Genomic DNA, 21,111 nt, shown 5'->3' with positions numbered 1-21,111 from the left:
GCACACTCTTCCTACTGGACTTCATGAAGAATTTGCTAGGAATTGATCTAATTTCCTAGTCAACAGGTCGACCTTGGTTTGCAATTCTCGCTCGGACCCTACTTCGAAAATCCCAACTTTCCTAAGACCACTAGGCACATATGTGGTCCTATCGAGCCATGAAGACAAGGCATGATGCATCGTATTTTCACTCAAGGTCTCAAATAGAGATCACGCCTCATCCTCACTCTTGAGCATAAAAGTACCCCCACAAGACGAATCAACCATTTGACGGTTCTTCTCAGTAAGACCGCCATAGAAATACTGCACCAACTGCCAACGAGGTACCTGATGGTAAGGACACCTGCGGAGAAGATCTTTTATCATCTCCCAAGACTCATGAAATTGTTCTCCCTCAATTTGAGAAAAACTGGTTATAGCTCTACGAAACTGATTTGTTTTACTAATTGGGAAATACTTTTTGAGAAATTCGCGCTGCATTCCTTCCCAAGTGGTGATACTAACCATCTCAAGAGCTTTTAGCCAGTGCTTGGCTTTATCCTTGAGAGAAAACGGAAATAAAGTCAACTTCATAGCATCATCTTCAAAGTTATTGATTCACATTGTCGAGCAAATCTCAAGGAATTCGTCGAGATGACGATATGGGTCTTCATTACTAAGGCCATAAAACAAAGGTAGCATTTGAATAACACTGGCCTTAATCTCAAAATGGCTTCTTCCTATATCAGGTCTCGTGATGCAGGAGGCGGGAGTATACGTATTTAGCATGAAGTACTCCCTCAAAGGACGGATCAAATGATGATCGTCAGCCATTGCGTACACCTTAGAGTAGACCGGTGTAGCACACGTCCTAACTTTAGGTTTTCTACCGAACGCACTAAGCAGCCAAACCACGCAAACCACAAAGCGAGTAAACAGTAAAACAACTAAAAAGCGAGTAACAAACACCACACACTTGCACTAAGCAGGGATTTGCAAAAAGCAAGCTATGAGCACGGTACCAATCATGCGCAGTTACCTCTAAGGGAATCCTATAGGTGGGTTGTGCAAGAAAGTAAGATAGTCTCTACGTTGTGCAAACGCGTGGTTCTATCCTAAGTATGAAAAGCAACTAGCAACCTAGGAATACGAGAACAAACAAAGGGAATAAAGTGAATACTAGTATTTCGCCGTTCCCTGGCAACGGCATCAAAAATTTAATGTCTTTTTGAAATCGTTGTAGTTTTGAAAAGATTTTATATGAAAAGCATGTGAAAACCAGACATCAAATAATAAAAACCGGTTCTCACTAGTGGTAGAGACCGGGTCGTACTCAGGGAACGGGAAATACTTGTATTCAAACACACAGGCTAAACTATTTTTTATTGCCCAAATGAAAAGTACGAAGAAAATTAAACTACTTGGCTATTACAATGAATGAATACCCTACACAGAGGGCGTAAAAAGACTTTATTACAACCCAAAATTAAATTCCTAAATTCTAAAATAAAAGCAAAAATATTCTACTCTTATGCTTCCGTGTCACTCGATCACTTCCGCTCCACTGCTATGTGATCCTGCACAAATCAAACAAACACGAGCAGTACAAGAGATAGAAATAGAAACTGTGCTAAACTAATAATGCTAATGTATGCAAGATAACTATGAACTATATAAACCTAATGACAACTCACTAAGTAATTTTAAGAACTAAATGTAATATCAAAAACTAATTGACAACATTTTCTTAACTAAGTAAAACTAATTACTAATTAGTTAAGTATTCTAATTATGAAGCAATTACCAATGCTAATTATTTCAAATCCACTAATTAAACCTAATATCAAAACACTAAGTAAATGCAGTTACTAATCAGCTAGTAGCATATGATCAAAATCAACAATAATGGTCATGCATCAAACAGATAGTAGACCGGAAGTTAGACCGGTGACCAGATCGGAGCTCTAATATTGCTCAGAAATTAGATGGTCAACCAATAATCCGAACGGTCAAGAAATCAGTAGCTTAGACAGAGCTCAAAAATCAATGCTCAGAAAGAAAATTATTCATTCGATCAAATATTCTTATAAAAACTAACATCTTCAGACATTAGACCTTCAGAAATCAACTCTGATAGTTCAAAATTCTCAAGTCTTCGATCGATATTCAGATTAGCTAGTGCTCAAAAATCAATAGCTTGATCGAAAACAAACATTCGGTCGATGCCACAAATGAATCAATCAGCTTTCAAACAATAATCACCAGAGATTAGTAAACAACCACACTTGCCGGAGATCCGTAAGCAGTCGATCAAAACTCAGATACTCGATTATTGGAATTCAATCGATCGAAATTCCAATGATCTTCAATTAGATCAGGCATCAATACAATTCTGACAAACTGGAATCGATCTAGTCATTCGGTCGATCAAAATCAGGCAGTCGATCGATCGATCGGATTCTCACATTCAATCGCCGGAAAACAGCAAATAGTAGGTGATCACCGGACGACTCATACAAGCCAAGCTTCAATTGTCGGGAGTCAAATGATAATTGATCGGATGATCGATTAAGAATTAACCGGCTCAATTCAATTAGATCAGAACGTTACAGGATTCTGATAAATTGGAATCGATTCCAAAAATCAATTTCGATCTGCTCTGAAAAAAATAATTCCTGGAACTCAGATTTCAGTCACGACCATCAACAGAATAAAATGCCTTCTTTTTCTGACATTGATCCAAATATCTGACTATCTTTTTTCTGATGTTAAAAACACGGCAATGGAAGTTGATCAGACATCTGATCGATTGAAAGACATTCGATCGATGGATTTCTATCACTTCATTATCGGAAACAAACATAATCGATCAGATTAAGAACTTTTATCTTCTAATGATGCTCTGCTCTGCAATAACCGAATTGATGTTATTGTAAACTAATGACAATGATGACAAAACCTAAACTAATGTAACTAATGATGTAAGAGATGATTCTTATCCTCTGAACATGTTATAGAAGATCAAGACATGTTGAAGCTAATATGCATAATGCGATGAATTCATGAATACAAAGGAAAAAATGCAAATGACTGCTACTACTGTAAAATCAACTGAATGATGCTACTACTACAATAAAAAAGAGAATGAGAAAACATAATGCCATTTGTAGATGCAAACATTGATGCAATATTAAAATGAACTAAAAAAATGATGATAAAAAAAACAAGCATACATGCTGAAACAAATTGAATCGAATTTTCAGAAATGAGAAAAGGAGGGAAGAAGAGAGAAGGATACACTTACAGACTTGGTTGGGAAGAGAGGTTGGAATCCTCTCTCTTGCTTCAGTCATTGCCGAAATTCTCCACCGGAAAGAGGATGAGAAAAAGAGAGAAGGAGAAGAAAAGGCAAGGAGAGGTGGAGAGGAAGGGAAAGAAAAGAAGGCTTGGGCAAGAAAGAGAAGACCCTCCACTCAAACCCTACGTATCATATTTATAAATTTTGAACATTTTCCATAAGTCCTTCTCTTTTCTGAAAATTTTATTTTGAAACCTCTCCTAAAGAAAACTTATTTGCAAAATACCTCAAATTTACTATATTTTATTTTTACCTATTCTAACTCAATTTTTTTTTTATTATTTTCATAATTAGACCTCATGTATTAATGACAATCACTAATATATACACTAAATTATAAAATAAAGCTAATTTTCAAGCATTTTCTATTTTTTTATCATTTTAACACGTTTACTCAAAACTAGCATAAAATTGAGTTTTTAATATGTTTTCTCATGAAATCATGTATATTTTAATATGAAATAAACCCTAAATATATGCATGATCGCACTCATTTGCGTTCACTTGCATATATTCACATTCATTTGCTTTTGCTTGCATCCATTTTGTATTTGCATCAAATTTCATTCAGGATAAGGGATAAATCTTGAGACCCCGGTAGATTGTCCAAATCATCGTGAGGGCGAAGATTAAAAATCTCTCATCACAATCAACTGATAATTTTCTAAAATTCAGTGTTCGTACTGATAATTTTTAATAGTCTAGTACTTGTACTAGCAATTTCTTTTTTTAAAAATTCAGTGCTCGTACTGGCAATTTTTCAAAACCCAGTGCTCGTACTGGTAATTTTTAAAAACTCAGTGCTCGTACTGGTAATTTTTCAAAATCCAGTTCTCGTACTGGTAATTTTCGAAAATTCAGTGCTCGTACTGGTAATTTTTTAAAACCCAGTGCTCGTACTGGTAATTTTTTGAAATTCAATGCTCGTACTGGTAATTTTTCAAAACTCAGTGCTCGTACTGGTAATTTTTCAAAACTCAGTGCTCGTACTGATAATTTTTCAAAACTCAATGTTTGTACTGGTAATTTTTCAAAACCCAGTGCTCATACTAGTAATTTTTCAAAAACCCTGTGCTCGTGCTGGTTCTTTGTTTTAAAACCCAGTGCTCGTGCTGGTACTTTATTTTCAAAACCCAGTGCTCGTGTTGATACTTTATTTTCGAAACCCAATGCTAGTACTTAGTTTTCAAAACCCAGTGTTGGTACTTTGTTTTCAAAACCCAATGCTCGTGTTGGTACTTTGTTTGTAAAATCCAGTGCTCGTACTGGTACTTTGTTTTCAAAACCCAATGCTCATACTGGTACTTTGTTTTTAAAATCCAGTGCTCGTGTTGGTACTTTGTTTTTAAAACCCAGTACTCGTGCTGGTGCTTCTTCAAAATTTGATTTTCATACTGGTTGCAATTCAAACACTAGTCCCGCATTAGGGTTCGAGTTCAATGCCAACCTTCAGATCTGTGAGCTAAACGATTTTTATCATACCCTCGAGTCACTCCAGTCAATCATTTTCACTCCTTCTAGGTCATCGATTCATATCTAGCAAACCTTTGGGTTATCAATTCTATCAAAGTCAGCCACATTTTTCCAACCATTGGGTCGCATCCGCCAATTATGGTCTTTCAAGATTCAACCTTTGTGCCGAACTCGTTTGATTAGCTCAAAATCAATCTTTTCTCTTGCGAGTGACCCTTTTTTTTTAGGGAGAGTTCGAGTGAGCTCGCTCTTTTCGCTTGTCTTTATTGTTCGTTCATTGAGCCCCTTTTTAGGGAGAGTTTGAAGGGACTCGTGCTTCAGAAACAGTTTACAAAACAATCTTTATTGTCATACAAGGAACCCTTTTTCCAGGAAGAGTTTCGAAGGAAGCTCGTACTCCTTGTAACCCTAAATGTTTTTTGTTAGGCCATCCCGTCATCAAGGACCATTTTTTTAGAGAGAGTGTGATAGACTCGCTCATTTATGATATCATTCACAGCCTTTGTTAGCGGCCCCATTTTCATAAGAGAAGCCTAGAGATAGGGAGTTTTGACGAAAACTTTATTTCTCTTTGAAAGTTTGTTTTGCAAACACCTCCTCTTCAGGGAAAAGAGGAGTATCTTTTATTATCCGTTCAGGTAAGGGTCAAGCCTGAGTCTCTTCTTTGGGGAAAGGACAGAAGAATTTAGTCAAGGATATGTCATTTAGACCTCAAGCGATTTCTTTCACCAAGAATTCCAAGAATATTTTGTCAATTTGTCATGAAAGACCGTTGTTGATCTCAAAATCTTTATTGCACAAAAGTTTACCTTATATTACTTTCAGTATTTCTTCCAAAAGGACAAAGCTCTTGCGAAGAAAGAAGAAAATTCAAAGTGTTTTTGTTGGTCAACTAAAAGGATGAAGAAAAATCTTCGATATAACAGGCAAAGGAAAAATTCAATGATGTTGAGAAGCTATAAGTGAACTGATATTGATCATAGCTATGACACATTTTTAAAGATCGTTCTTCTGGTAATAAGACAGTGAAAATATCTTGGGCGATATAAAAAGAATTCATTCAATCTCAATATATCTTTAATCAATCAAGCTAAAATCAACTATCTGCAAAAAGGATCTCTCAATCATCGTCAAGTTGAAGGTTGATGGATGGGTTAGACCCTCGGGGACAAAGAAGACTCAGATCATCTCCGAATTGGAGTATGCGACATGTCCTTCCAGGGAAAGTTTAAATCATCATCAAGTTGAAGGCTGATGCGACAAACCTCCCAACAATCCCTAAAAGATATTTAATCACTGTCATCATAAAGAGATTTTCAACCAAAAATACCATTTTATCAATTCACTTCCTGCGAATAAAAAAGGATGTGAAATATCTCCAAGTTGAAGGAGCTTGTGGCGTGTCCTTAAGAAAATCAGAACACAACTAAGTTGAAGGCTGATGTGATGAGATCCTCGCCCAATCCCAAGAAACTCACTTTTCATGTCTCAAAAGAGGACAAAAGATTATCAGGATACTTCAATTAAAAGATATGACATCCTTAATATAATTTTTGGGACTAAAAAAGATGCAAAACATCTCCTAGTTGAAAGAGTTTGTGACGTGTCCTTCCACGAAAAATCAGAACACGGTTAAGTTGAAGGTTGATGTGAAGAAATTCTTGCCAAACCCCAAGGAAAACTCATTCTATATATCTCAAAAGAGTGCAAAAAGATCATCATGGGTACAACCCAGATATCAAACTGCCAAAACTACCAAGAATCATCTTTATTTATATGAAATTCTTTTATCAATATCATTTTCATCAATTGCTTTCATGATACCAAGAACAAATTCCTTTCTTTTCATATCAAGAAAATGGATAGCTTCGTTGAAGAAACTCAACAGAAATAATTTGATTTTGATCCTAAGTTCTACGAAGCTAGCCCAGTTGGAGGTAATACTCAAGGTAGAAGAGGGAGTATTTTCATATAAATGTGCTTATTTTCAATTATCTTGAATCAACTATATATTTTATCTTATGACGATCTTTTCAAGTTATCCTCACATGAAGCGAGAGCTTGGTGTCCATTTTGATATATCCTGGCATTGTTTTTATCCCTTTTTAAGACTTGATAATGGGAGTTTTCAAGATCCTTCCCTTCTTGTTTTTATCTGAGCGCCTGGGTTCTCAGATTCGCACACTTCCCTGTGCTCTCCACTGTCCCACCATAGACAGTTCTCGTTCAGGGTAAGGGTTAAACCTGAATTGTTTCTACAAAAGGTCATCTGTCTTAAAAGTCATTCAGTCTCAGCAATGAGACGCCCAAGATCAATCCATTTTCAAGTTATAGGGAACCCCCTTTCTTCCTTTTGCAAACCCTTCTCGGATATTTGTGCAAAATTCGAAGGTCCCATCATGGTTTCTTCTTTCGAGAATTCTGTTTTCTCCTCATTTTTTCACGAGGTATCGTCCCCTTCAGGTTAAGGGTTAAGCATGAACCTCATTTTTCCACGAGGTATCATCCCCTTCAGGTTAAGGGTTAAGTCTGAACCTCATTTTTCCACGAGGTATCGTCTCCTTCAGGTTAAGGGTTAAGCCTGAACCTCGTTTTTCCATGAAGTATTGACCCTTTTAGGTTAAGGGTTAAGCTCGAACCTCGTTCTTTCATAAGATATTTTTCGTTTCATCCAGGTTAAGGGTTAAGCCTGAGCCCCATTTCAATGAGGTGAATCTTCTCATTCATTCTCCATGTCATATCTATCATCGCCACAGGAGCTAATTCTTTCATACCCAGTCAGATTCTTCTAACTAAGGCATTTTTATAGTCTAAAGTTGGTGTGTTTTTCTTTGCCACTAAGCTCGGCTTTCAACCGGCTTAATAGCAAAGATGGGCATATGTAAAAACTCCAAATTTTTAACCTCATCCAGTGTTTATATTATGTCATTGCATATCATTGCATGCATTTGGCATATCACCTCATTGCATTTCATGGCATTGCATGTCATCACATCTCATTATCGAGATCCAATACTCCTGTTTTCAAAATCTTTTAATCCAGATTCAATTTTAAAACTCATCTTTCAAAAACAATTTCAAATACCTGGGTTTTGAATCGACATTTTTCCATTTGCCAATCCCCAGGGCTTTGCATTTCTTATTTCAAAAACATTTTCTTTAGAAAAATAATCTGAATTCAATTTCAACTGATTTCAATCATCGATTGAGACTCATTTAGGTGGTGTTACTTCTGGATTCCTTCATTTATCAAATTTTTCAAAAATTCCAGAGTCCTAGTTAGATCAGGACTCTGTCTTTTTTTTCTTTTTAAGCCTTTTCAAAACTCCATCTTGATTTTAAATCAGTTATAGTCATATGCCTTATCAATTTCTGTCATTTTGGCCAAAATCTCAGAGTCCTAATTGGATCAGGACTCTTTTTCCAGAGTTCCAGTCGGATCAAAACTCTATCTTTTACTACCATCTTTACCTGTTTTTTAGAAAACCTTTCAAAATCCTTTGTTTTGGCCAAAATCCTAGAGTCTCAATCGAATTAGGACTCTTTCCCAGAATCCTAATCGAATCAGGACTCTATCTCGATTTCACCCTTTACTCATGTTCTTCACTTGTTTTCAAAACCTTCTCATGTGGTTTTCAAAATCTTCCGTTTTAGCCAAAATTATAGAGTTTTAATCGGATCATAACTCTTTTTCCAGAGTTTCAGTCGGATTAGGACTCTATCTTTCATCGTTATTTTGCATGTTTTTAACCAAATCTTTCAAAGAGAATTAAAAAACTCAGAGTTTTAGTTGAACCAGGACTCTATTCAAAGAGTCCTGGTTGGATCAGGACTCTGACCCTCATTTCAATTTTGAGAGAATCTTTCCAAAATTTCTTCATTTATCTTTCTAAATTTCAAAACTGTTACACTTCTATCACAGAGTTCCAAAATTCTGGGATTCTATTCCAGAGTCCTGATCGAATCAGGACTCTACCCCAGAGTCCTGGTCAAATCAGGACTCTATCCTGAGTTTATTTTCTCACTTCATTTTCACTGGTTTTCAAGTCTTTTTTAAAATCACATCATTTGCTTTGCAGAAAACCAAAATTTTCATAGTTCTAATCGAATTAGGACTCTTCCTCAGAGTCCTGATCGAACCAGAACTCTAACCTAACTTTAATATTTACCTCATTTTCACCTGTTTTCCAAAATCCTTTTATCTATTTTCTTAGAAAATTCAGAATTCTGAGAGTCCTAGACAAATTAGGACTCTGCTCCCAAAGTCCCAGTTGGATTAGGACTCTATCTTAATTTCACTGTTTGTTGTTATTTTCACTGATTTTGCAAAATCTTTTATCTGTTTTTCAGAAAAGACTCAAAATCTAGAGTTTCAGTCCGATCAGGACTCTGTCTCAAAGTCCTAATATGATCAGGACTCTATTCTGAATCTTGTTTTACCTCCATCTTCACCTTCTTAACTTGTTTTTCAAAAAAATTAGGTCATTTTGCAGAGTTCCAATTGATTCAAGACTCTATTTCAGAGTTCTGATTGAGTTAGGACGCTAACTCTAACTGCATTTTTTGACTTATTTTACTAGTTCTGATAAAATCTTTCAAAAACTTCTTCATTTGGCTTTCAAAAATCTAAAATCTCAGAGTTCTAATTGGTTCAGGACTCTGGTCCAGAGTTTCAGTTTGCTCAGAACCCTATTTTCAAAACCTTTGAATTCCATTTGTCGATTTTAACCCATTTTCAAAGTTGGCGTCATATCTAGAGGAGTTCTGACCCAGTCAGAACTCTGTGTCATTTCAAAACTTTCAATTTCAAGTTTACTTTTGAATCTCTTTTGAAAAGTCTCTCATTTACAAGTTTTAAAATCGCTTTTAAAAACTCAAGTGGGGCTCACTCAAGGTGGCGCCACATTTGAAGAAGTCAGGGTTAGTCAGTGTCCTACTTAGATTAGAGGTTTAGAATAGTCCAAATTGATTTCAAAAAACCCTTTTTTATTTTAGTTTTAACTAGTGGTTTTTAAATGTGGGTCCACGCTAGGTGGCGCTACATTTGGAGGTTTTTTAAGATAGTTAGGAGTCTAGTTAGGTGTTAATTAGCTTAATTAGGGCTAGGGTTAGTTTAAAACTTTTCAAAAAAAATCCCCCCCCCTTAAGAAATCTATTTTTTTAGGACTCTTTTAGAAGACCTAATTTATTTCTATAAATAGAACCCAATGGGGGGGGGGGTCGACCCCCATTGCTTCCTTTTGAGAAATCTTGGAGCTTCTCTCACCTCTCCACCACCTCCTCCTTACTACATTGCAGTTGCAGCCCCCAAGGTATTTTTTATACCTTATTTATTCTTTTCATTATTTTTTTACGAATTTTCAATGGATTTCACCATGGGCGCCCCCCCCTGTTCATGGATTTTGACCATGGGTTTCATCCAAGAACCCCAAAATCGACTTAGGAAGATGATCTAACTCAGTTTGAGGATGTTTTCTAGGATTCTAATCCGTTAGAATCGTTTAGATGTACGTTTTCTATGTTCTTAACCAATGAAATATGAGATTTGCCCGTTAAATGGGCTAAATCCATATTTTCAAAGGGTAAATCAATTTCATTTATGGATTCCCTGTATTTTTTATTTATTTTCTTAATATATTAGTGTTTATTCCATATATTTCAGCATTAAATTAAATTTTGTTATATTGTTTATGTAATTTTTTTTATTTGATTTCCATGTTTAAATCATAGTTTTTAGTATTTTCTCAGATATTCATGTGTTTTGATTCTAGGTCTGTAGAAATCACATTGTTTCGTATTTAAATCTTTGGTAGAAATTTCTATTTTTTTTTGTGGTTAATCCTAGGATTTGTCAGTGACTCTATGTAAAAAAATCAAAAGGTTTTGGGTTCGAAAATCCTGTCAAAAAAATAAAAAGTCAAACCATGATCCTTGTTACCTAAAATCACTAGATGCGATATTTCTGTCATCTGAGGTCTGATTTACAATCCGTAAATTGCAGTAGCTTCGTGTTAATACCTAGTATTTGTTGTAATTTTCTTATATTTTTCTATCTTTGTCTGCTATTTTTCCTTTGTCAGAAAGTAAGATCAATTCCTTAGAACTCGTTATGCTTTATCCAAACCCTAATTCAACTTGGGTCAATCGTATCTCCCTAACCGAAGATCTGATTGACAATCTGTAAAAAGGAAAAATCTCTATCTGAGAGTCTGCTATTCACTGCTAAATTTTTAAAATTTTCTGTTGTTGTTTGTCATTTTTTCCTGTGCCCGAAACTGAAAGTATCTGTTTTAATATATTTTATATTCGTTAAATTCAAGCATAGATTGCCGGAACGATATCTCCCTAACCGGAGATGATTTTTCTAATCTGTAAAAGAGAGAATCTATGTTTTTCCGTCTATTATTCTTTTGTAAAAATTTATGAATTTTTATAATGATTTGACCTCTGATTCGGGTCTGACACTGTGACAGGTATGTACCCACAGGTAAAAATATCATGTTTTAGGGTTTTTGTGCAATTTTAGAATTTAAATAATGTCAAAAATAAATTTTTATAATTCCAATTTAATTTTAGGGTTATCAAAAGTGTATGTGTCGATTTTTATTAATTTTGGAACTCATTTGATGCTCGAATCGAATATATTGCAAAACAGGGTGCCCGCAGGATCCCGAAACACTGGCAAAATCGCATTTTTGTGTTATTTTTTATTTTTTTCATAAAAGTTCATGTTTTTAGGATTTTTTTCATGTTTAGAATCATGTTAGGACATTGCATATTCGATTTGGCTTTGATTTGGGTATTTTTAAACCCTAAATCCAAAGTTTTACCAAAATATTTTTTGAAAACCCCTAATTTCAAGACCATAATCTTGTTTTCAAGGGTATTTTTGTCAATTTCCCCCAAATTTCGAATTTCAAAGTTGTTTATCTTTATTATTTCTTCAATTTTATTTCATATTTCATTATGTTTATATCAGAAAAAACATGGAAAAAGTCTTATATCTGGATAAATCTAATAATTTCTAGATATTACTGGATAAATCTAGAAAAACCAACATATCTTCACTAACAAGTTTTCCAGTTTTGCAAGGATATTCAAGGTTGTACTTTCTTTTATTTTCCTTTATTCAATTAGTGATGTAAACTGTAAATAAAGTTGGAATAAGAATTTAAATTTCTGCTTAGAACGAGGGTTTGAATTGCATATAGTTTAAACTTTGATATTTAATTGTCATGTTTGTCATTCATGCACATATTTCAATTTCATCATGGTCTACACGAATGGCACGTGCACTAGCTTCTAGGGAGTTGGTAAACTCAATCGAGTTTGTATTTATAGTCATAGTCAGAATACGAACGAAATTCAGATTTACTGTCTTCTTTTAAGCCCCAATCAACCTACACTCTTAAGCTATTTTCAAAAAACCATAGCATATTTCAATCTTTTATAAATGTTTTTATCCTTTTAGAATCAAGTGGGTTATATTCAATCTATATCTGTGGTAATAGTCAGGGATATGTAGAGAATTTGATTCATGAAAATTCTATAAGGCACAAAAATTTCTTTTCAAACAATTTTCTTAGAAATCTTTTCTCAAAATCATATTCATACATCATTTAGGTTTAGAGGGCATCATGAAAGTATTTCACAGGACCACACGCCCCTTTCTTTTGATTTATTTCATCACTTCATCTCAAAAAAAATCGATTTTCCTTAAATTTACCCTGATTTTTCTCAAAATCGATTTTCTCAGAAAATCCTTTGGTTTTTCAAGAATTTCTCAAATATTTTTCAAAGCTTAATTCATGATTTTCTAAGTTATATTCTCATTTTCAAAGTTTAAATTCAGAGAAATCAACTTTCTCTAAGTCATTTTGAGTTTTATCATAAATCAATTTTCTTCGAAACTTAAGATTTCTTTAAAAATCAATCTTGTTTTTCTTTAGAAATATTCTCTCAACAAGGCTCACGATTTTCAAAGTATCATCTTTTTCAAGAATTTTTCAAGTATTTCAAATTTTTAAGGCAAACATCATGTTTTCACACCTGCATTTTCATAAATTCATAACACATGCCTGATTCTTTGTGCATTTAGGAAATAGAACATGATTTAGACAAGTTGAGCAAAGCAAAGCACCAGATTGATCATTGGTTCGATTACCCCTGATAAAGGTACCAAGAACGGTTGAACCTCGTACCGACAGGCGAGTCTCATTCTTCAGAATTAACCAGTATTTTAAAATGAAGGTAAGTTTTTTTCAAAGGTCAGTTTGACTTGCAAAAATAAAATTTTTCAATGATAACAATGACAAACCGATGTTGTTGAGTGCTAGACATGATGATTCTATTAGGATTCAAAACACAACCTTAAATCTCCTTATCTAATCACAAAAGACTATGTTAAGGTAAAAATGTTCCACTAGTGACATGCATGAGCATGACTCTCCATGTCCCACTACAAAAAAAAAAATCTTCAAATATCCAAATTCCTACTGATTCCTCTCACCATTAAACCTACAGATCCTTGATTGGATTAGAAACTAATCTAAATCTGTTCACGTTTTGCATGAAAACACACATATACACAACCACTACAATTACGATCAGTTTTCAACTGCAAGAATGTTAGCTTCCAAAGAACTTGTTTGGTCCATGGTTTCAAAAAGAAAAAATAATGACCTATCAATAGAAACATCATAAATGCAAAGATAACACAGGTATAATCTGCAAACAGTGAATAGCCAAAGCGTTATGAGCATTGAAATCCATGCACTGACACCAAAATGGCAATATACACATCTTTATAAGACTCACAATTCATTGAACAAAACAATAACAGATTCCAATTCATATTGATTGGTCAGGAAACCATGTCTGGCATCAACAAAATGAAGAATCCTACTTTGATAAGATCTTTCACAAGGAAAAAGTTGCAAAAGATTATACCTGCATCTTCAATTGGAAGCACTGGGCTGTGTTTGGACCAAAGATGTTGATCTTGTTCTTTAAGAAAATTGTTATTTCCTAATATAGGTAGCCAACTCATGTATGACCTTCCAGCAGGTGGACAAAAAAGGAAACTTGAGATGTTTGCTACCATTAGCAAAAACCCGATACCAACAAAGGCTGTAAACAAGACAGAAAGTTAGCTTATTGCACCATCAAAGAAAATCATCATAGTTATGAAAGTGAAGCAGTAAACATCAATATGTAAGTGCAGGGCACAACAAAAAGAAACAAGCAGATACAGAAGCAGCGTTGATGAGTTCGTGCAATTTAACAAAAGCATCAAAACCTGTAGCCTACTTATACAACACTACATTTCCTCATGTGCACGTTGATTTTCCTCATAAATTTCAAACATTTGCATGAGAAAGGAGTAATAATGCTGATACAGAGAGCAAATTTAGTTTTACCTTAGGTTATAGCTAGCCAAGTGATTTAATATATCCTGGACACAGAAAAAGCAGTGCCACAAGAATTTAGAAACTTTTTGCTCTCAATAAATTAGGAAATAACAAAAAGAGCACCAAGAACATATGCATTACTTGTTCAAAAGCTGGATCGGAGTTTCTGATTCAGTAGCTTTTTTCAGTGGACAATTTCTCGAGTCATGCCCAATTTGGCCACAATTAGGCACCTTGCAACACCTAGGTTTTGTCACTGATTCACCAAGCACCTTCAAAATTCCATCTGTAGAAGGGTCCTGAATATTGATCTGAATGTGATTTTGCACTGAACTGAAATCAAAAGGAAAAATAAAAAAAGAAAGAAAAAGAAGATTCAGTATATTCCCACTGCTAGAGGTGGTGCCACATTGTGGGTAGGGTGGGCACACTGCCAAGTTGCCAACCCTGACCAAGAACGTAGGTGGGCAGTGCCCACCTTGACCAGGACGGGGTGGGCACCACTCATGCCTGACCAATCAGGGTGACACCGAGCCAATTGGTGAATACTCTCTCTCTCTCATATTTTTTTTTCCTTTGACTCTGCTGACCCCACCTCTCTGTCTATCTCTCGATTCCTTTGACTCCCCTGACCCCACCTCTCTCTCTCTCTCTCTCTCTCTCTCTCTCTCTCTCTCTCTCTCTCTCTCTCTACTTTTTGTGTGCCTCTCCCCCGCTCCCCTTGACCCCACAGCCATAAGGCACAGGTGACAGGTTCATCGGACACGGACCACCCCCATGACCCACCTCACTCGAAGTTTCGCAAGGCTCCAGTCATTGCCCCTGGTCCAGAAGTAGCCTCCGACGCACCGTGCACAAAACCAAATCCTCTCTCTCTCTCTCTCTCTCGTCCCTGCCCTGGGCGGTGCCCTGCATCAGGCCATTCATCGGATGATTTTTTCTTTTTTGCATGACCTTTTTTAGGATTAGGGTTTGTTGATTTTTTAATTAGTTTTTTATTACAGTTTTTTTCAATTAGCGCATGAAATTAATTCGTTAGGATTTAGGTTTTTGTTTTACTTTTTCTTAAATAGTTGTTTTTCAATCACTAGGGTTTAGGACTTTTTGTGCTTTTTTCCAATTAGAATTTAGGTTTTAATGTGATGGATATTAATTAGTTATTTCTCTATTTTTTTAATCAACATTTGACATAATCGACAGGATTGATTTTAGTTAGAAATTTGGGGGTTCTGTTATTTTTTTGTTTCAATTAACTTATGTATGAAAACTATGAATGATGTTTGTCAGGATGTGAGGTTTTTATTTAGTATTTTTAATAGCATGAATATTTAATTAGGTTTTAGAGTTTTTTGTGTTTTTTCTTAATAGCATTTAAATAAATATTTAATTCAGGTATTTTTGTGCATGATTCAAAATGCTTGATTAGCATAAATACATAATTGGTGATATAAGAATTAGGGTTTCAATTTTGTATTTGTTTAAATGATATGAATTTTGCATTATGCTTTTAGGGTGTTATGTATTTTTACTTTTAATTAGCATTAAACATGAAGAATGAATACTGGACTTCGGTTGGAACTCAAAATTTTAGGGGGGGGGGGGGGGGGTTCAATCAGTATAGATGAGAATTTTAGTTTTTTTTTTGTTTCATATAGCATGCGTTTGTTTTTCAAATAGCAATAATCATGATACCATCTTTGATTTCTGTTATGGTTTGATGGTTTTTTGTGTTTTTTTCTAATTTGTTTTAGCATTCGATGTATGTATATTTGTTTTAGTATTTGATATATGTATATTGTTATAGAAATTATTTTTCCTTTTTATTGTGCATTTGTGCCCACCCTACTTTAAATTCCTGGCTCCGCCCCTGCCCACTGCATGCATTATCAGACAACCATGATAAGTGTGTGCTATGGATTACCTGATAGCATACTGGATTCCAAATACTGATTCACTAGTGCGTTTCATAGGACAGTTTCTGGAGTCATGACCACTTTGTCCACAAGAAGGCACCTTGCAATGCCTTGGTTTTTTGGCTGAGTTGCTGCCTTCTTTTGATTTTTCATTTATAGGTGTTCCATCAAATAATTCAATAGGGTTGTGCGCTAAACTACAATGGATACAACAAAAAATAAGTTGAAGTACCAGCTGGGGATATAAAATCAAGTAGTCAACACATGCAACAAGCACTGGAGCAGAATCTCACCTGATAGCAGACTCGCTATTAATCTCCAGTTGTGCAGTCCTTTTCATGGGACAATTTCTTGAGTCATGACCAGTTTGGCCACATGAAGGCACCTTGCAGTACCTAGGCTTCTTGGCTGAGTTACTACCTTCTTTTGACTTTTCATTAATAGATGTCACATTACTAACTACTTGAGCAGGGTCTCGCGCTAAATTACTACAATGTATACAACAAAAAATAAATAAATACCAGCTGGTGGTATACAATCAAAACAAGCAACATGAACTGGAGCAGAATCTCACCTGATAGGAGCCTGCATACCGACCTCCATCTGTGCAGCATTTTTCATGGGGCAATTTCTCGAGTCATGACCAGTTTGGCCACAGGAAGGCACCTTGCAATACCTAGGTTTCTTGGTCAACTTGTGACCTTCTCTAGGCCTTTTATCCATCAATTGTCCATTGGCAGCTACTTGGAAAGAGTTGTATGCAGAACCAAAGACTATGGCATCAGTATATGCAGCTGTTTCTGCTAAAGGGCTTGGTGTTATGCTAGATGTAGCATCACTCTTGCTTTGAAGCCCTTTAACCAAATCTCTGATCTTTACCAGTTTGCCTCTAATTAATTCAAAACCCACTCCTCTCTTTCTAAATTCCATAACGATTTCTGATGTAATCCATTCCAATCTCTGAACTTCTAGGTCACTTTGGCTTGAACTACTTGGGTTACCCCTATTAATCAAAGGGGCATTAGAACACTGTGCTGATAGATCTCGTCCATTTTCATTAACAACTTTAAGTGATTGGATGAAGTTCCTAACATCCTTTTCTAAGAATGGCAGGCATCCCAACTCAACACCATGCTCCAATTCCAGATGCCGCAAAATTTGTCTGACACTAACACCAGCCTTAGCAAGCACCATAATTCGGTTCTTGTCATTTTCTGTGAGCTTACGATAGGCAGGGAGAAAGCGTACCCTCTCCTGATCAAGTAAATCATGATTATGTACATTAGTAAAATGAGTAACAGTCCATCTTGAATCACTTGACAGTATTCTTTTTATTCCCATTCCTGCCGAACATTTGCACCTTGTAGACTGACGGTTCCTCTGAACTTTGTTATCATCCACCATTTGAACAGGACATCCGGCTCGATGACAAACAAAATATCTACTGTAAATAGATTTATCATGAGACCATCTCTCCCTCGTTGCTTTTTGGCGCCGAATTGAGAATCCATTTCTCTTGGCAAAGTTCTTATAGAAGGCATAAGCAACCTCATCACTAGCAAATATTTGTCCTACATATGGGGTTGATTCACTACCACTAGGTGGTGCATGTTGTAATGGACACAAAGATGATGATTGTGACGCAGATGACGATGTAAAGGTTCCTTCTGAAGATGTTCCTGCTGAAATATCAGCATTTCTAGCTTTTCGAATAGTTGATGATATATCATCCACATACATCTCCATTTCAGACAAGAGATTACATCCACCTGTGTAAACATACAGAAACCTTGACAGCAGAACCAAAAAGGTAATAACTTTTGTGAAAGGATTCAATGGTTTTTGCTGAAATCATTCCAAAAATCTACAATACGTCCACAAGTAATATCCAGGATCGCATTCAGTCAAAAAAAAAAAACGAAACAAAAGTTAACAATGCTAAGCAATATGTCTCTTAAATGTAGCCTTCCTTTATAAAAAGAAGAATTTACTATTACGGGGACCAAGAAAACACATTGTGCCAAAGAGAAGAAAAGAACCATGCTCCCTCACTAAGTCATAAAGCTTCTACTAGTTCAGCCTACTAAAAGAATTATGTATAATTAGTTTTGCCTCTCTGACCTTCGTTGAAAACTATGTAAGATCGAAGAAGGGGGAAGAACTTGCAAGATATCATTTGGAGCCAAGCTGCGAAATGGAAATGGATTGCAAACAGAATATCAATGGAATACTACCTTTGGTGAAGCTTGATGGGGCTATCAACAGTCAGGTAGTGACCTGATGTGATTGGAACCAGATTCACATAGCAGTTCTGATAGACTTATTGAAATCTACCAAGTAGCATCTGTCACATGGATATGGATGCAGGAACGAGACAGGATGAGTTGAACTTGGTGTAGAGGAGGAGGAGGAGGGGGAGAAGAAGAAGAAGAAAGAAAGAGGAGGAGAAGGAAGAAGAAGAAGAAGAAAAAAGAAAGAAGAGAAGGAAGAAGAATACAAAGAGGAAGAGAAGGAAGAAAAACAAATAGAAGAGGAGAGAGAGAGAGCATACTTCTTCCTTTTTCAATCTGCGAGAGACCCACCTCGACCTACTTTTTATTAAAAAACAAATCATTCCTCTCTCCCTTCTTTCCAAAAATTACAGTCATCCCCAATTCCCATTTTTTTTACATACTTTTTTCTTAATTTATGATCCCTTCCTCTTTCTTTTCAAAAATTACGATTACCGGCCTTACATACTTTTTTTCTTATATGAACCCTACACTTGATTTTTTTTTTTTTTTGATAGACTCAAACTCTCTCTTTCTCTCCTTCTCTATACAGTTGTATCCTCCTCGTACCCTCATTTTTCTAAATTACCATTTCGTATCCCTGTACTCGTACCTGTATCCGTACCAGTTGTGTCGTTTTTAACCTAAAGGAATATCATAAACTTTGATCAACAAATATAAATCACTATTAACATCAAATATAAAAATTAAGTTGAAACTGAAAGGCAATGCAGTTGATGAAAAATTAAAAAAAAAAACAAGTGAATACAAAATAAGTAATCAAGATCATTGACTGTGCCAACTAATGTGTATGTGGATAGGATGCCCATTTGGTGCATCTTGTATGCAAGATTAAATCCAATGCTGGTCCACAGTGGCGTACGTATCTTCATAAAACTCTAGTTATACCATGAACCCATTCACATGCATATCTTCACAAAACCTGGTTCTAGAATCAGGTGAGATCTTAATAATGATCTCGCAACAGGATTTAGAGGAATTTTGAACTAGTCAATTTTCTCAAATTTCTAGTCTCTAGGCAATTCAAGAAAAAGAAAAAAATGGAAAAATAAAAAGGGACTTTGTGTCTGTTTAGCATAGAGAAGTAGCAAAGAAAATAAAAAAATAGAGAAAGATGAATAGAATAAAAAAGAACTATATTAAGGTTGGAAATTCATTAAAAGAGGACAAATATATGAAAAAGTATTGAAAATGATGGGGAATCTATTATGATAAAATGTTTCTTATATTATTTCATAAATGTCTTTCAATATATATCATGCTATTTTCAAAATATGATAGATGTATTATAGGTATGCTACGAGCCCTTTCCAATTGCATATATGCCTACATCCAAACTTACCATCATATCTAGACAGATTTTGACCTGGAGAAATCATACATGGTCCATAGTCTACCATAGTTACAATATAAGCCATACATATTGAGCATGATGATCATCTCCGAGTGCAATATTTATCGATGTAATTTTATCGTTTACAAAATCAATCAACACACAACCATTTTCAAACTTGATAAATGAGAAAAGAGATAGGTCAATCATCAATCAAAATAAAGAAAAAATATAGATTGAGGGCATTTTCTAGTGTGAGACTTTTGCTTTACAGACTCTCAATCCAAGAGGAAGCCCCCTAATAAATCAAAAGGAGGTCAGCCCCATAATGCTCACCAGAAGACAAAAGTTAGTGGAGTGGGGTACAAGCTAATTTACAAAAATACCTTTAATTTATAATATATATACAAATAGTTACTACAAAGAAAGAAAATACGACATTTCTTCAACACTCCCCCTCAAACTTGAGGTGACGAGAACACAATCAACCTATGCTTGAACAAGAATGATTGGAAAGTCTTCAATGGTAATTTTTTTGTAAAACAATCAGCTATTTGGTTCTGAGTTCCAATGTCTGCCAAAGATATAACTCCATCAAGACATGTCTGTTGAGTAAAGTGAATCTATATCAATGCGCTTAGTTATCTCATGGAATTCTGGATTTTTTGGCGATATGAATAGCACTCTAATTGTCACGATGCAAAGTAGTTGTCGTGTTTATGTTTACTCTCATATCTTGTAATAACCACCTCAACCAAATATTTTTTTCAGTCACTTAAGCTATTACACAGTATTCTGCCTCAGTAGTGGACAAAGCAATCCTTTGTTGCTTCTTGTTTTTCCATGATATTAATGATTCTCCTAGAAACACACATAACCTTGAGGTATAATGCTTATCTTAAGAAGCTCCCCCAAAATTTGCGTCACAATATGATTTCAACTCCAATGATGATGTAGCAAAGAAAAATAATCCACAATACATGGTACCCCTAACATATTTAATAATCCTCATAATTATTGCCAAATGAGATGATTTAAGGGCACTCTAACTCACCATATGAATTGCAAATGTAATATCTACCTATGAAATGGTTAAGTAAATCAAACCCCCAACTAGCTACATATAAACAGTAGAATTAATGAGAAGATCACCATCCATATGTTTTAATTTGTAGTTAGCTTCAATAGGAGTATTCACTTGCTTTGTATCATTTTCAAGTCTTGCCTTTCGAATTAATTTTGTTGCATATTTGTGCTTAGTCAAAAAAAATCCTTGTTTGGAGTATGTAATCTCAAGACCCAAAAAATATTTTAATTTTCCTAAGTCTTTTATTTCAAAAATTTTTTTATAATT

The 21,111-nt window shown here is 35.2% G+C and overlaps 1 protein-coding gene and 1 long non-coding RNA gene across 4 annotated transcripts in view; both read right to left on the bottom strand.

The window, feature by feature from the left end:
• LOC149848965 (uncharacterized) overlaps positions 1–14,553 on the bottom strand; it is a 56,714-nt gene extending 42,161 nt beyond the window's left edge. The window contains exons 1-3 of the long non-coding RNA XR_016433188.1: positions 14,362–14,553; positions 14,230–14,264; positions 13,760–13,939 (exon numbers count right to left, since the gene is read on the bottom strand). This is a non-coding gene — a long non-coding RNA (uncharacterized LOC149848965). The remainder of the gene's footprint in view (positions 1–13,759; positions 13,940–14,229; positions 14,265–14,361) is intronic.
• A 1,467-nt stretch (positions 14,554–16,020) lies between these two features.
• On the bottom strand, positions 16,021–18,702 carry LOC149848964 (uncharacterized). 3 transcript variants are annotated; one of them, XM_090012979.1, is made up of 5 exons: positions 18,368–18,630; positions 17,494–17,902; positions 16,708–17,387; positions 16,427–16,621; positions 16,021–16,330 (listed from the first exon to the last, which is right to left on the bottom strand). In XM_090012979.1, exons 3-5 carry the CDS (start codon positions 17,325–17,327, stop codon positions 16,138–16,140), a joined length of 1,008 nt encoding a protein of 335 aa, XP_089869105.1. In that variant the 5' UTR covers positions 17,328–17,387; positions 17,494–17,902; positions 18,368–18,630; the 3' UTR covers positions 16,021–16,137. The 3 variants fall into 3 exon arrangements, with proteins under 3 accessions (XP_089869105.1, XP_089869094.1, XP_089869100.1); XM_090012968.1 differs by having other exon boundaries at positions 16,708–17,902; positions 18,368–18,702; XM_090012974.1 differs by having other exon boundaries at positions 16,021–16,325; positions 16,708–17,902; positions 18,368–18,702.
• Between the last annotated feature and the right edge of the window lie 2,409 nt (positions 18,703–21,111).

The sequence above is a fragment of the Nuphar pumila genome, chromosome 1, assembly GCF_984573655.1.
Source record: "Nuphar pumila chromosome 1, dmNupPumi1.hap1.1, whole genome shotgun sequence".
NCBI lineage: Eukaryota > Viridiplantae > Streptophyta > Magnoliopsida > Nymphaeales > Nymphaeaceae > Nuphar > Nuphar pumila.
This window is presented reverse-complemented; position numbering and strand designations above follow the sequence as displayed.